Here is a 16,246-nt window from a genome sequence, read left to right as displayed (position 1 = left end):
AGTGACCATTCTTATGCAAGACATTAGTGCTTTCACTAAGTGATTTTACACGTGTGTATATCGTTTGCCCAGCCTCTGTTAGCCGTTGAAGTTAGGCCACGCCCACTTCTGGCGAACATACCAATTTCTCACGCCTCTATGCCAAGCGTGGCAGTTGGAGAGGGACCTTCGTAAAGGATAGGTGTGCGCCACAGTGAGGATTACCGGGGATTCGACTACTCCCAAGCTGTGGGCCTTTTAGCTCAGTGACGCCACTCCCGTCCGCTCACTATAGTTGGCAGTTACTGATGGTCGGCCGAAGGTGAGAAGGATAGTGCGTGTCTCGTGCTGTGGGTCATCTGTGATTCCGGGAGATCGCCCATCTCTCCGTTAGCAGCCCAGGGAGTGTGGCCGTAGCTGCGGAGGAGCAGACAGGAAGATCGTCTTGCAGTGTCTTAGTGACGACTCCAGTCTGCAGCCCCGTGACTCCACATCTCCAATTAACAGTATCTTTTTTTCCTGCTTTCTAGGTTTAAGATCATTAACTAATGTGACTGATTGAGTGAGTGAATTTGCTTTGACATTCCTGTAACATAAATTTATTTTCTTGTAATTAATAAATTTATAGTTCTCTTTGAGCTCAATTAAATGTAACAATCTTGTTAGATTTCTCCACATTGAGCTTACTTTAGATTGCTACTCCCAGTTAGCACAAACTTCTTATATTAATCACGACTTGTAGTTAAGCCAGTTCTTTCATATAAATTTTTAAATCCGTTGTGCCAGCCAGGAGTTTGCACCAGCAAGAACCTATGTCTTTAATATTATTAGTGATTGATTTTCAGGGGGTAAGGACACTTTCTCAGAGGCCACACCAGTACTAACAATACAGCATTCGTGAGCGATTAGTCTCCGCTGTGTACTGTTGAGAAAGTTTTTAAAATTCTTGTCTTCAGAGAATCGGCGAAGTAAGCCAGCATAAAGTAAAACCTACTTTATTCATAAGTCGATAGCCCTCGTGTCAGTGGTGATCCACTGACATATATATATATATTATTAGTCATTTATAACCATTAAATTTGATATTTATTTATAATCCTTGAAAACCCCCCGTGACAGCGGTACAACACTATAACCATGGCAGAGTACGAGGAGTTGAAGTGTAAACTTACTAAACTGTGTAATGGAGCCAGGGAAACATTTAAAAATATTCTTTATGTTAGACTTAGGCTACTAAGATGATCAAGACGTCCAACAGGTCCATATTGTTTTGAAAAGTCATACATCAGGCTGGGCAGCATATCGAATGGTGCTGCCAAATACTGTATGCGGCTATATATCTACTTTCTTTTGTGGATACTAACGAATAACAAATATTTTAATCACTGTTATCTTGCTTTATGGATGGTTTTAGTAAAATTGCCTAGGTTTTGTCTCTGTGTTATGCTTACAGATATGAGTAAACTGACGAAAGCTGAGTTTACAAAATGACACTTACAATACATGATATATAATCAAAAGGTTCCAATATTGTACTTTCTTTATAGCATATCATGCCATCTGAGTAATCTGATTAGTACAATATGTTTGGGGTGTTTCACCTTGTGTAAAAATTAAAAGAAATTAAGCACTGGCCAATTTTTCAATGCCTACCCCGCATCAAAGCTGGGCGACGGAAGGGAACTTAGTGGCAGATTTCTGAAACAGGATCTGGTGAAGTGTCTACTTTCATCAATTTGGTATTCATGTGTGTGTGTGTGTGTGTGTGTGTGTGTGTGTGTGTGTGTTTTATGTGAGGAAGAAGGAACCAGAGGCAACGAGCCTGCAAAACTGTTCCTTCCAAGAGAAAAACAAAATACAAGTGAGAGCCAAATTCAAGATCCGATCATTTCAAGATGCCTGGACACACTGCTTTTGAAAGACTGGAGATCGTAGGAAGCAGGAAATACAGACAGAGGGAGACAGTTCCAGAGCTGACCTGTTGCATAAATGAAGGACTGGGAGTAACAGTTAACTCTTGCATTAGAGAGTTGGAAGGAAAAGGGATGAGAGTTTGCTGCTAGATGGGTGCTATGCGCACATCATAGAGGTGAAGGAATGCATGCGGACAGTTCAGAGGAGCAGTGACCATTGAAGTGTCGATAGAAAAGAGATAAAGATGCAACAGTGTGGCGAGGAGACAGAGGTTGAAGGGGGTCAGTAAGAGGAGGTATACTGTGTATTTAATGCAGATATGTGTATATATATCTCCAAGATCTGATGTAATAAAGCCAAAGGCATGTCCGGGACTTTGTTTTGTCCAGGACTTGGGAAAAATGCCCCTGGACAGGTACTTATAGACCCCAACCCACCTTAACTTTGAAAGCCACCTAAGTAACTCCCTAATGGACATGTACAGCACCTATTTAAGACCCTATGCACACAAATATGGGACAGAAACCATGAAATAAATTGAAAGGAACCAGAGAATGTGAAATTAGACGTGAGTATGGAAAATATTTAGCAGTGTACAGGTACTTAGGACATGTCTGCAGCCGTAATGAAAATTAACCCGCCTCCTCTAAGGCTCTAACAGTGGTGAAAGTACACCTGAAGCACGTACAGTAATCCAGTGTTGTGCTGCACTTAATCCTTTGCACTGTGAATTATAATTGTTTAACACTGTACATTCTTTTCTTACTTGCACCATGCCTGTTGCAACACGCCAGTGTTGCACTCTGCACTTAATCCTTTGCACCTTGAATTCTAATTTCTTAACACTGTAAATTCCCATGTGGTCTAGTGGCAAGGTATTGCAGTTTATTCACTATTTATTCACAAAAACGAGCACGAGGCGCTGCCATGGCAACAAGCGCACAGTCACAACGGTAGGCAGGCGGGAACTGGGGAGCGGAGGATGAAGGGGCGTTCTACTATGTGCCAAAACACAGCTGTTCATCACCGTGTGGCAAATGGCTCCCCCTCCTCCCCTTCCCCATGGACCCGAGCCCAAAATGTCCGGGACTTGGGCATCCGGGTCTAAAAGGGATTACTGTGTGTGTGTGTGTGTGTGTGTGTGTGTGTGTGTGTGTGTGTGTGTGTGTGTGTGTGTAAATAGATAGAGAGATAGAGAGATATATATATATATATGTGTATATATATATATATATATATATATATATATATGTATATATATATATATTTGTATACTGTACATATATACTGTATACACTAGTCCCTCATTTATCCGGACATACTGTATCCGAACATGTTCATTATCTGGACACTGGAACTTGGCTCTATTAAACCATTATCTGAATTTAATTGCTATTTTCAGGATGTAAAAGTGGAGTGGAGAGGTATATGAGAGGGGGGGGGGGGGGACTGGGAGCAGGGCAGTGAAATGGCGGGGGACAGGGCGACGTGGAGGCGATTTGTTTGTGACAACCCCGTACGGGATTAAGGCAACTGGCAATAGATAGATAGACAGAAAAGGCCCCAAGAACTTTGGCCGGCCAGCCGACAAGTTCAAACATTCAGTATCGTGGCCGCTCGGCATGAGCTGTGAGTAGTGAGTATAAAGTAGGCCGAAACCCACAATCAGAGCTAAAATATCCATCCACCCATGTACTGAATGGTCAAAGTCGCATGCTCATCCAATCACTCCCAATGAACCTCCAGCATCCAAGTAATACAACTTTAACCCATAAATGGTGTCAAAACGTCCATATGCATTCCCACTGAATGTCCAAAGCTTCACGGCCACCAGGCTAAATCTTTCCTAACTGGCACTGAGATTGTAACACAGACCGCAAGCTACAAGTACACCTTCAGTGACAGAGGCTGTACGCCTCTCTGTCAGACGTCAAAAGTCCCCCAGTCATTGTGAGTTGTGTTTCCGCATGGCCACTCTATGTCTAACGGACCGCAAGCCATGAGTGAATGTACGGTAAAAGCGCCCGTCCGTCTCATGACAGAAGGGCGAAAATGCCGCCCAAAGCCTTGCTTCTCTTACCCTCGCATCCCTCCTCCCTACTCTCCCGGTTCCCCCCTCACTCCCTAGGTCCCTACCCTCCTCCGTGGTGATAACACTGACTCATGAGTTTTTACATCTTTTCTGGCAATTTATTCCACTATCGGTTGTATCAAAATTCTGCAAAATCCATGAGAGAGCTCACGAAATTCTGCATTTAGATAAATACTTAACTCTTGGAAGGTGCTGGCCAAATTTTACACTAGGATGGTGGGAAGTTTTATGAAGTTAAGTTTTACTCCTGAACACTATTCTTACTACATTTTTGTAGTTTTGCTTATCAGTTTTGAGTGTTTTTATTAGCTTATCTTAGAGTATAAAACCAGCGAAAATGCTGGTATACCATTTATACCAAATAAGCAATTTCTGGTGGCATATTTGGCTGTGGAATTTTTTTTAAGGCCCTGGAGCAGGTATCACTGGTGTCAGGTAACTGATTTTCCAACTGTCATGAGGTTTTTAGTGGATGTCTGTTGTTTATGCATTGTTTCCTCTTTGTTTGGCATTATTATGAGTATTCCTATGTGTGTTTTGATGTCTACATATGGCAGATTGACCTGAAAACAGTGCCAAAATTAGGAGGGGTACTGTACACATTGTAGTGTTTAGGTAGGGTGTTTTATGGTTTTCATTTTTTAATTTTTCATGGTTTTCTTGTTGTTAAGCGTTACTTTGGATATGCCTGTGTGTGTTCTGATGTCAAAATATCCCTGAATTACCAGAAAACGCTGCCCAAGTAAGCAGTGGTACTCTACAAATAGGTTAGGCATATGTAGGGTGTAGGTACAGTAGGGGGAATATTGTTCATTATCTAGGCACTGCCACTGCCCAGACATATTTTCATTCATTCATTGCCAGACGCCATGTATCCCAGACAGGGTGGCCAAGGGCTTAGAGTTAATTGTTTTACAGGGAGGGGCACTAATCCTCCACCAACCCCACTTGACGTAGGGATGCCAACAGCATCTGGTGTTCCCAGGCGGTCACCCATCCAAGTACTAACCAGACCCAACGTTGCTTAACTTCGCTTATCGAACGGGAAGCGGTGTACTCAACGTGGTATGGCCGTTGGCATATCAATGGCTCATTTATCCAACGTAACAGAGCCAGTGCAATATCTCCCCTATTATACCCAGACCCTCCCTATACCCAGTTCCAACCAATATGTAACCTATTTGTACAGTACCTCTGCTTACTTTGGCAGTGTTTTCCAGTCACTCAGGCATATTTAGACATAAAAACATACATAGGAATATCCAAAGTATTGTTAAACACAAAGAAAATCATGTAAAAATCCACTGAAAACCAAAAAGCACCCTATGTATTCACTACTGTATTTACAGTACTACTCCTAAGTTTGGCATGTTATTCCAGTCATTCTGCCATAGACATCAAACCACACATAGGAGTATCCAAAGTAATTTTCAACACCAAGAAAACCATGAAAAAGAAACAATGAAAACCAAAAAACACCCTACCTATTCACTGCTGCATGTACAGTACAGTACTCCCCCTAATTTTGGCAGTTTCCCTGTCATTCTGCCATATTTAGACACACAGCAATATCCAAAAAAAAAAAAAAAAAAAAAAAAAAAAAAAGGAAACCAAAAAGTACCCTAACTCTACACCACTGTATGTACAGTACACCTCCTAATCTTGGCACTGTTTTCAGGTCAATCTGTCATATTTATACATCAAAACACAGATAGGAATATTAAAAGTAATGCTACACACCACAAAAACCATGCAAAACAACTTTCATCCATCCATCCATCATCCAATCCTATGCTGCACCATGAGGAGAGTAGGAGCCTGGGCTAGGCAACTTGGTCCTGGCATACAATATAAGTGACCAGCCTCACTCATCCCTGAGTGGCATTATGTAAGCACTAAACCCCAACCATCCCTTGGATACAAACCTGCACCGGCTCAATCCAACTGGAGTGCCTTAATTACCCACTAAACAGCCAGGCATCATAATTTGGTTATATGGTTACCACCCAGTGTAGTATATGGTTTCCTGGTGTACAGGAAACCATTTGGCTTGTCACTCAGGGTAAAGTTACCCATAGGCAGAAGGAAGAGGAAGGCATGAAGGACAGAAAGACAGAAAAAAGAGTGCAAAGTCACCTGCAGGCAGAAGGAAGAGGAAAGAATGAAAGAAAGAAAGACAGAAGAGGAAGAAGGGAAGACAGGAAAGGGCAGCCACCCACAGCAGCTGTACAACAAGTGAATGGATGGCGAATGCCCCCATCTGGAGGGGGGGGGGGACTACCTACATGTACAGTACCCCTCCAAATGTTGGCAGTTGTTTTCCAGTCAGTCTGCCATATTGAGACATCAAAATACATTTAGAATATCCAAGAAAACAATGCATATGGAACAAAAATCCAGAAAAAGACTGAAGATGGTTGGGAAAAACTTATCTTTCCGTGACACGAGTGATAGCTGCTCCCGGGGCACACACACAAAAATTCCACAGCCAAATATGCCACCAGAAATTAGTTATGTTGCTATTAATGTTATATCAACATCATTGCCAGTGTTTATACTATAAGCTAATAAAAACACAGAAAACTGATGAGTAAAATAACAAAACTGCAGTGAGAATAAATGGTGTTCATAAGTAAAACTTCCCTTGATATAAGTTTCCACCATCCTAGTGCAAAATTTGGCCTGCACCTTGTAAGAGTTAAGCATAGGTCTAGATGCAGAATTTCATGTGTTTTCTCCTGGATTTTGATGAATTTTGATACCACCAAAGGTAGAAGAATAAACCACAATTTAAAATTCACAAGTCAGCGTTATCAACACGGAGGAGAGTAGGAGCTGAGGGAGTGGGGGAGGGGACCGGGAGGGTATGGAGGAGGGATGGGAGGGGAGGAGAAACGAAGCTGTGGGCAGGATTCTCCCCCTTCTGTCAACAGGCAGCAAGTCACTTTGACTGTACATTTACTCGTGACTTGCAGTCTATTTGACGCCAAGTGCCTAAGCGGAAACACAACTCATGGTGACTGGGGGACTTTCGATGTTCAGTAGAGAGGCGGACAGCCGCTATCACCGTAGATGTATTAGTGGCTTGCAGTCTGTATTACAATCTCATGGGCAGTTAGGAAAGACTTAGCCTGGTGGCCGTGCAACTTGGACATTTGGTGGGGATGCGTACGGACGTTCTGACATCTCTTGTGGGTTACAGTCGTATTACTTGGGTGCTGAGGTTTGCTGGTAGTGACAAGACAAGTGCGAGACTCTGACCATTCATTACAGGGGCAAACGGATATTTTAGCTCTGGTTGTGGGTAGAGCCTACTTCCCGCTCACGGCTCGAGCCCAGCAGCCACGATACCGAATGTTTGAATATGTCGGCTGGCCAGCTGAAGTTCTCAGAGAGTTTTACGTCTGGATAATAGCAAGTAAACTTGGATAATGGTTTAATACAGCCAAGCTCCAGCGTCCAGATAATGAACACGTCCAGATACTGCATGTCTGGAAAAATGAGGGACTACTATAATAATGAGGTATTTACTCGAAATATGAAACTTGGAAAAGTGGAACAGTACCAGGAGAGGGGAAGAAAGGTGAGACTATGCCTTTCCATGTATCTATAGCCAGATGCCATAATCCCATAACTGGTGGCTATTTGACTCTGAGTTAGCTGTTTTAAGGGGAGGGGCACAAACCCTCCGCCAACCCACTTGTTGACATGTAGGGTACATGAATGGGTTGGTTATATGGTTACCACTCAATGTTGTAAATGGTTTCCAAGCTTACAGGAAATAGGTTTGTTACCCAATGTAAAGCTACCTGAAAGGGAAAGAAGAGCAATAAAAAAGACAGGAAAGATGGGAGAAATAGAAAAAAGGGAGAGCAGACTCAGAAAAATAATGAAAAAAGTGAAGAAGTAATAAAAATAAATAAATAAATAACAAGGATCATGAAACTTGATTTGTTTTGTTCTGCTTTGTTTTTAAAACCTCCAGTATGCTTGCATATGTTAGCCTTGGTTACATAATGGCGGCTCTCCATGCTGCTCAATCTCTAGCAGTCTCTCTTTTTACACTCATATCTCTAAGGTTTTACTGTATGACTTTGTTCCCAGACTTTTTCGGTCTGCCACTGACAACTCTACCCTCAATTTTTATATCTCTCAGCCCCCATACCCAGCTATCAACTTCTATCCTCTTCACATGCCCAAAGCACCTCATCTACCCCTTCTCACCACATTACTAATACTTTCAAGTCCCAGCCATCCTCTCAACACTTCCTTTGCAATCCTAACCTCCCCCAGGCCTGTCATTCAAGGATGCTCTCCTTTACTACCCGAAGTCTCACTACCATACCATATTACATACATGCTGCACATGAGGACCTTTTACCACAGAGGGAGAGCCCTCGCAATGTCAGGAGAGGCAACAAGTCCCTAAACTTCTTCCAAGCACTCCTTATCTTTGCTACAGAGAAAGCTCCAGCCCCACCTTTGGTAGGTATCATGCTCTCCAAATAACAAAACTCCTCAACCGTTAACTGCTCTATACAGCCTGGGCTGTTCCAAGTGCGACAGATCAATACAGCCCTGGCTGCGCAGGTGAATTTCAAATATAGTGCCATGGTGACCAAGGCCGACCCATGCAAGCACGTTTGAGCCTTCAAAACTGAAACCGAAACCAAAAAAGAAAACGAAAACCATACATTCCAATTAGGAATCTGACACTTTGATGTTCATCCATGGCTTTACCGAGGTAAATATTGGACTAATATTTCGTTACTATATACTTTGGCATGTGTTCTCTCAATTCCTAAGACAAAATTTGGCCTTTGGGAAATTTCATATTTACCCCTATGTCTGAACACCACAGACACCTCCAAAAAACTGCCATGTGCAGTTAACAGGTTAATCAATATTATGATACAGCAATCCTTTCCTGCCTTTCTGTTTTACATACCACACAGAAAATCAGCAGTATTTTGTAGTCTTCATCAAACACCAATACATCTCTTATGCACCCTCTTATGAAACACTGAGCAAAATGGGAGTTACTTCCCATGTTCTTGTGGCAAACTGCACCTGGTCATATTCCTTCTCCTATGACAGTACTGCCACCTGCTCTAGATATCAACACTTTTTGATGATTCCAATACACTTTTTTATTACTGGACAATTTCACATTCCAATCCTGATACCATAATTCTTTGCCTTTTGCTCACTGAAGCATACCTTGTTGGAAATTCCTACACCGATCAGCTCATTCCTCTTTCATTTAGTGAGAACAAGATGTAGAAATAAAGGCTTGCTTTCTACATGCAGTGTTTTGTCTACAGGTGGTGAAAATGATGAAATTACCTTGTTGATAAAGTAGGGTATACTGGTTTGTAGTTGAGTATGGAAGCCAAGTCAGGAATCTCCTCCACCTTGACCTGCACTGTGGGGCTGTTATCCTCAAGAAGCTTCTCCAACAGACCATAGTCAAAGTTGAAAGGATTGCTGCCACTCTGTTGTTGCTGCTGCTGTTGTTGTTGTGGACCCTTGAAGCCATACCTATGGAACCAGAAATTTAGAACGCATGTGACACGTAACTTCAATGCACGATTTTATTCATTTACTTACTTAATTTAGGCCTGACACTGGATAAAGACTCAACAGTGTGTCCCAAACACCAGCAGTCCTCCAACATGCCACACACCATTACATGTCACCTTTTTGGCAATAATATCCACCTTCCATGCTAAGTTCATGTTGGGGATAACTCAATTATAAACTGTTGTAGTGATACTACAGTAGTTGGGGGATTTTTAATGATGCCTTGATGGGGTCTGTGGAAAACCTGTAAAAGTCTGCTGCTGTGAAATTTAAGTTCTGAATCAAACTGCTCCCTGCCCCCACCAGGACACAAACTTGAATCTCTCAAACAACAGATAACTTCTCTAATCACCTGACCACTTCCTCTCTTTATCATCTTCACCATCCTAACTTAATTTCACACTAATGAATCAGGTGAACAGGAAAAGGAAGGCACAGGAACAGGGAAACTGTCAAGTGTTGCACATCCTGGGAATTTTGCCCGGACACACTTACTTACAGAAGAGCTAAAAAGTGTAATGTAATAATACCGTACTACTACTACTAATGATAAATATTACAATACTACTACTACTAATAATAATATGATAATTTATCATTTATCTATTGCCAGATGTCTTAATCCCACAAAACTGCTGAGACCTGGAATGAAGATTACATGAACTCTAGCAAACATTTTCATTTCTGTGTAGTAACCAGGTAGCATATCAACCAGTTGTGGAGAAGTATCAATAATGGATCCTAGCCAGTCTAAAGGGTAAACAAGCCTCCTTAACAGCTAACTATTATCATGAATCATTTTGTGGTTTGTACTTATTCAAATATAAATGCAATCTTCATACAACTTGACCCCTTCAAACTGGTAAAGTGTTTTTACAGTTTATTCTTTCTACCTCCAGATGATTTTATTCAACCTATGAAAATTATCTTGCAATGAAAGGGTTAATGTTAAATCTAACTCCATGAATTCAAAGTCTCTCCACAAATGAATAAAACAGTCTGAAGATAGAGAAGCAACTGCATTACACAGAAGAAACATGGAGAGGGACCTCCCTACCATCTCCTCCTCCTCCTCCTCCCTTCTGCTCCATTATATGTACATGCATACATTCCCTCGCTATATATCATAACTGAAGGAGGTCCAACTCAAGCCCAAACTAAAGCATCACCCCAATAAACAATTTTTTCAGTGTGGGTATAATTTTACTATTCAATCCATTATTGATTAAACATAAGCATACTTAAAGATACTCAAGGTGAAAGTAACCAATAGGCCACCTCTGAGTGGTATTATGTCAGCAGCAGATCCCACCACTCTCAGATGCTAACTCTTCTGGGTCACATCTAGTTGGACAGACTTGGCCCAAAGACCACCAGGCATCCATCTGATTAAAGATTACTGTACCAATAGTTTCATAAGATAAAACAATCCATATGACTTGTCATTCATTGAAGTCACCTGAAAAGAGCTAGTTATACCAGTTCTACAGACTGTCATCAAGCAGGTCAAAATGTGTGAGGCTCTAGTTTTAAATGACCAGCACTATACCAACTTCAGATGTAATGGGTTAAAAGCAAAAGAAAAACAAATAACATCTGAAGAAATGTGAGAATGCAAATTCTAAAGAAAAACAAAAACAAAACCAATATATCAAAAGCACACACACACACACAAAAGTGACACAATGCTAACCCCCATTAATCCACTTATGTATGCTTATTATATTCATACAATCCTCAGGCAATTTGATTTAAAATTTATTTTTTATTTACTTATTTTGGGGGGCATTTAAAGAGGTTAAATGGAGGCTGCATTAACCCTTATCCTGTGAAGGGATTCCAAGTAACAAGAATTAAAAGGGAAACTACTTCATCGGATAGATGGCGTTAAGGCAAAATCATAGTCCAAGTAACAACCGTTCATGAAACTAATATTCCAGGCACTCTTCATTTAATGATGTTTTTTAGCTCTATCAATAATATGCTTGTGAATCATCACAGAGATTTCTTTTTATTTAATGAAAATGACAACTAAACTTGAGCTGTCTTTGCCAGAGAGTTAAGCTTAAACCAAAAATGTGTTTTATGTCTAAATTCGTTTCTCACATATAAACACTTATTGCTTACTCGACATATCTTAAGAAATGTTTTTTATAAACTAAAACATTATTACTTAAGGCTCTTGTTGCTGTGGTCCAAGCACATCTGAAGAGAAATGCACAAACCTATAGAACTTGAAGCTGAAGCTGCCCTTCTCCTACAGTCCATCCTCCTCCTTTTGAGAGAAAAGGAGATAGAGGAGGGATGTTTGTCTAACTGTGCAGCAGAGCTCCCTGGCTATACCAGTGCCACAATGGAAAGCATCCCTCTCAAACGCCAATTTGCATATACAGTACAGTATTCCTTAATCATATACATAGTATATATATATATATATATATATATACACACAGTAAATCCTCGTAAATTGCGTGTTTATAAATCACGGATTCATAAATCACGGCTAAGTGGCTGTCAGACTGCCGGCACCCTTAAATCACCGTTAAGTCACAAAAATCGCGGACCTAGGCACCCAAGTGGGCCTTTTCCGAGAAGAATCGTAAACAGTGGCATTCAAATTGAAAATTGCGACCCAACAATCAATCACCAAGCATCCCTGGTGGCAAGTGTGAATACTAATGCTGCCATGTTGTTGTAGTTCTTGTCCCGCCAGTCCGCACACTACAGACCGTTGCCGTGTAGAACGAGAGTTACCTGCCTTTTTTGTGCAACTTCCCCCCGCCTCCTACCTGCCATGGCCCCTCCCGACCCCCCAATGAAGCGCTCTAAGCAGTATGGTGTCATGAAGCTGCCACAGTTGTTGTACAGTCAACGTTTGGAGTTCATTTGTCGTGTTGAGAGGGGAGAGAAGTTTTCAAAGCCGGCGAAAGAATTTGGGAAGAACAAGCGCTGAGAGATTCTAAGTTCTTCCCAACACCATCCCACTCATTTCACTTAAGCAATTTCATCATAGGATTAAGGTGAGATCCCTTAATATATGCACTGAATATTCCTAAATTTGTATGTTTGTGTTTGATGGTGCCTAGATAGGTGTAGGTAGGGTGCTGTGGGGGCGAGTTGGCCAAAGTCCAGACCCAAATTAATTTTTCACATAAGAGTTATTATTCATAAATCACGGAATTCATAAACCACGGCAGTGGTCCAGACCCAAATTGCCGCGACTTACGAGGACTGAGTGTGTGTATATATATATATATATATATATATATATATATATATATATATATATATATATATATATATAAATATATATATAAATATATATATATATAAATATACATACAAATATATATATATATACAAATATATATACATATACATATGAGGCCGCGTGTGCGAGTTTGTACCATGCGACACTTTTTTTAAAAAACAGAAATCGCGTTTAAAGTTTGCGAATATTCAAACGATCATAACTCCATTGTTTTTAAAGCTAGAGACTTCATTTAAAGACCATAATGAAGGGAAAAGTATGCCAAATATGCCCATGTTGTTAGTCACTGAAAATAATATACACAAATATATGAAATTATAGCTTTTTTCAAAATGCCGAATATCGGTGATTTTTAGCATACAACTTCAATGAAGTATAACTCCGTTATTAATAATGCTAGAGACTCCATTAAAAAACCATTGTAAAGAGGAAAGGATACAGATTAAGAATATATAAACAGATTTTGGATAAACCAATTAGGGCAAGAGAAAACACCTGTTTTCTTAGTATGACACAATTTTCACTCAAAGTTCATGATCACAAAATCATTCAGTACATAGTTGTTAATGGACATAAAGACATCAAATATGCACTAGGGGGTGGTGATAATGCACTAGGCCACCACGTGCATTATCACCACCTTCAGTGCCCTCAGGTAGTGCCACACATCCAGCATTATCACCAGCGTCATCACTATCATCACAACAAACCCATCACTTTCACCGCGACGAACTATGGCACCAGGAGCCATATCACCATCGCCAGCAGCCTCACATAATGGCACACTAGCTGCACCATAATCACCATCATCACTATGACTATCACTGCTCTCCAAAGCAGCCACACTGACACCATGTGCTTTATCCATAAGACCAGGGCGAGCTTCGCGGGTGTAAAAAACAGCCACTTTAAAAGACTTGGAGCCTTCAGCAGGGCCGCTCTCTTGCACCCCTGAAGGCCCAGGGGTAGGGTCATCAACATACTCACTATCAGAAGACATTAAGAGCACAATGAACACACACACACACACACACACAAAAGGAAAAATGTAGCTTGTACGCGGAGAATGAAACATGAGGCAAAACTGGACCTTCGCAGTACCGCCAACAGCATGCACTGGAAACGCTGAAAATAGCACATAGCCCTATCATTAGCATAAGAGTTTCTGCGTTAATGAGAAACAATATTGACCTTATTTACCATGTTAGAGCATTTGCAAAATTTACTTAATAATCTGGTACATAAATTAAAATTATATTCATAACAATTGTTAGATGCTAACAATAGCTAACAGTGTACAGTATAGCAAGTGGATTGGCAGTGACTCACCCTGTCAGTGTCGCTTGGCACAAATTCGCCCGCGCTTGCGGTCTGTCACTCATCCTCACCTCATAAATCGATTTCAGTGTTGTATTTTGGAGGACTTTCAACCTTATGTCTAGTTCAAAATTGTAGCACGTGACATGCCTGGGACATAAAAGAAGGGTCAAAATAGTGATATTACATGAAAACACATGATCGGCTTAGGTGGCGCTTGGTACAAACTCGCATGCGCGGCCTCATATATCTATCTATCTATCTATTGCCAGACGCCATAATCCCGTAAGGGATGGCCATTTGGTTTTGAGTTATTTGTTTTACGGGGAGGGGCACTAACCCTTCACCAACCCACTTGCTGACACGTAGGGAGCACGTATGATTTGGTTATATGGTTACCACCCAGCATTGTAAATGGTTTCTTGGCTTAAAGGAAACCATTTGGCTTGTCACTCAATGTAAAGCCACCTGTAAAGGAAAGAAAAGCAATAAGAAGTGACAGGAAAGATGGGAGAGATAGGAAGAGAGGAGGACAGGCACAGAAAAAGAATGGTAAACGCTAAGGAAGAAGTAGGCAGCAATACATCAAGTGAGTGGATGATGGTCGCCACCACCTACCACCAATAAGTGATTCTTCTAAATAGAGCCAAGGCCTTAGTCTTGCCTCCAGGACGCAGGGGGATATTTGAAGGTGATTTTGAGACAAAAAAGTGCGTCTTCCACCCCTCGAAATACAGTATATATATATACTGTATATGTATACACGCAATCCTCGTAAATAGCGGCAATTTGGGTCTGGACCACTGCCGCGATTTACAAATTCCGTGGTTTATAAATAATAACTCTTATTTGAAAAATGAACTTGGGTCTGTACTTTGGCCAACCCCCCCCCCACAGCACCCTACCTACACTTATCTAGGCACCATCAAACACAAACATACAAATTTAGGAATATTCAGTGCATGTATTTAATAGAAATATGCAATGTTAAGGGATCTCACCTTAATCCTATGATAATATTGCTTAAGTGAATGGAGTGGGGTGGTGTTGGGAAGATCTTAGAACCTCTAAGCATGAGGTGGGGGTGCTCCCTTCTCAGCACGACAAATGAGCTCCAAACGACTGTACAACGGCGGCTGCTTCTTGATGCCATACTGCTTAGAGCGCTTCATCGGGGGTTCGAGAGGGGCCATGGAAGGTAGGAGGCAGGGGGGTAGGTGCACAAAAAAAGACAGGTAGCTCTCGTACTCCACGGAGACGGTCTGCAGTGTGCGGAATGGCAGGAAGAACAACAACACCTTGGCGGCATTAGTATGCACACTTGCCACCAGGGACGGGTGGTGATTGGTTGTTGGGTTGCGATTTTCAAATTGAATGCCGCGGTTTATGATTCTCCTCGGAAAAGGCCAGCTTCCGTGCCTAGGTCCGCAATTTTCGTGACTTAACAGCGACTGAAGGGTGCCGGCAGTCTGACAGCCACTTAGCCGTGATTTACGAATCCGTGATTTATAAACACGCGATTTACGACGATTGAGTGTATATACTGTACATATATGTATATATACACATACATATACTGCACATACATATACATATATGTTGAACAACCATGGGGACATCACACAACCATCTCGCACACCCACACCGATTGTGAACCATTCACTTAGATGCCCATTACCCCTTACACATGCTTCACTACCATCATAAAATCTCTTGACGGCACCTAACAGCTTACCATCTACACTGTACATGCACAAAACCATCCGCAATCCTTCTCTGTTTACTTTGTCGCATGCTTTTTCCAGATCCATGAAGGCCATAAATACCTTATAGTCCTCTCAAGCCTTCTCCACTACCTGTCTCACTGCAAATATTTCATCCATACATCCTCTGCCACTCCTACAGCCACCCTGTTCATCACTCACTAGGACTTCTGATATCTCTTTTACTTTCTGTACAATAATTCTTCCATTTACCTTCCCCACCACACTCAATAAACTTACACCATGATAATTCTTGTACTCACTTTGCTCATCTTTATTTTTGTGCGGGGGTGCAATCACAGCCATTTTCCACTGTGCTGGCATAGT

General features: G+C 41.4%; 1 protein-coding gene and 1 non-coding gene across 2 annotated transcripts in view; both read right to left on the bottom strand.

Moving 5' to 3' along the window:
* Positions 1–16,246, bottom strand: part of msps (msps cytoskeleton-associated protein 5) — a 608,635-nt gene that overhangs the window by 180,170 nt on the left and 412,219 nt on the right. The window contains exon 26 of the mRNA XM_080286226.1: positions 9,332–9,526. Within this exon, the coding sequence (XP_080142352.1) occupies positions 9,332–9,526 (195 nt within the window). The remainder of the gene's footprint in view (positions 1–9,331; positions 9,527–16,246) is intronic.
* On the bottom strand, positions 4,946–5,064 carry LOC145417665 (5S ribosomal RNA). The gene has a single exon (XR_013900530.1). It is a non-coding gene; the product is annotated as a 5S ribosomal RNA (ribosomal RNA).

The sequence above is a fragment of the Coenobita brevimanus genome, chromosome 110, assembly GCF_032717465.1.
Source record: "Coenobita brevimanus isolate Jiangsu-jjx chromosome 110, ASM3271746v2, whole genome shotgun sequence".
NCBI classification, from domain to species: Eukaryota; Metazoa; Arthropoda; class Malacostraca; order Decapoda; family Coenobitidae; genus Coenobita; species Coenobita brevimanus.
Note: the sequence above shows the minus strand (reverse complement) of the source record. Positions and strands in the feature narration are given on the sequence as shown.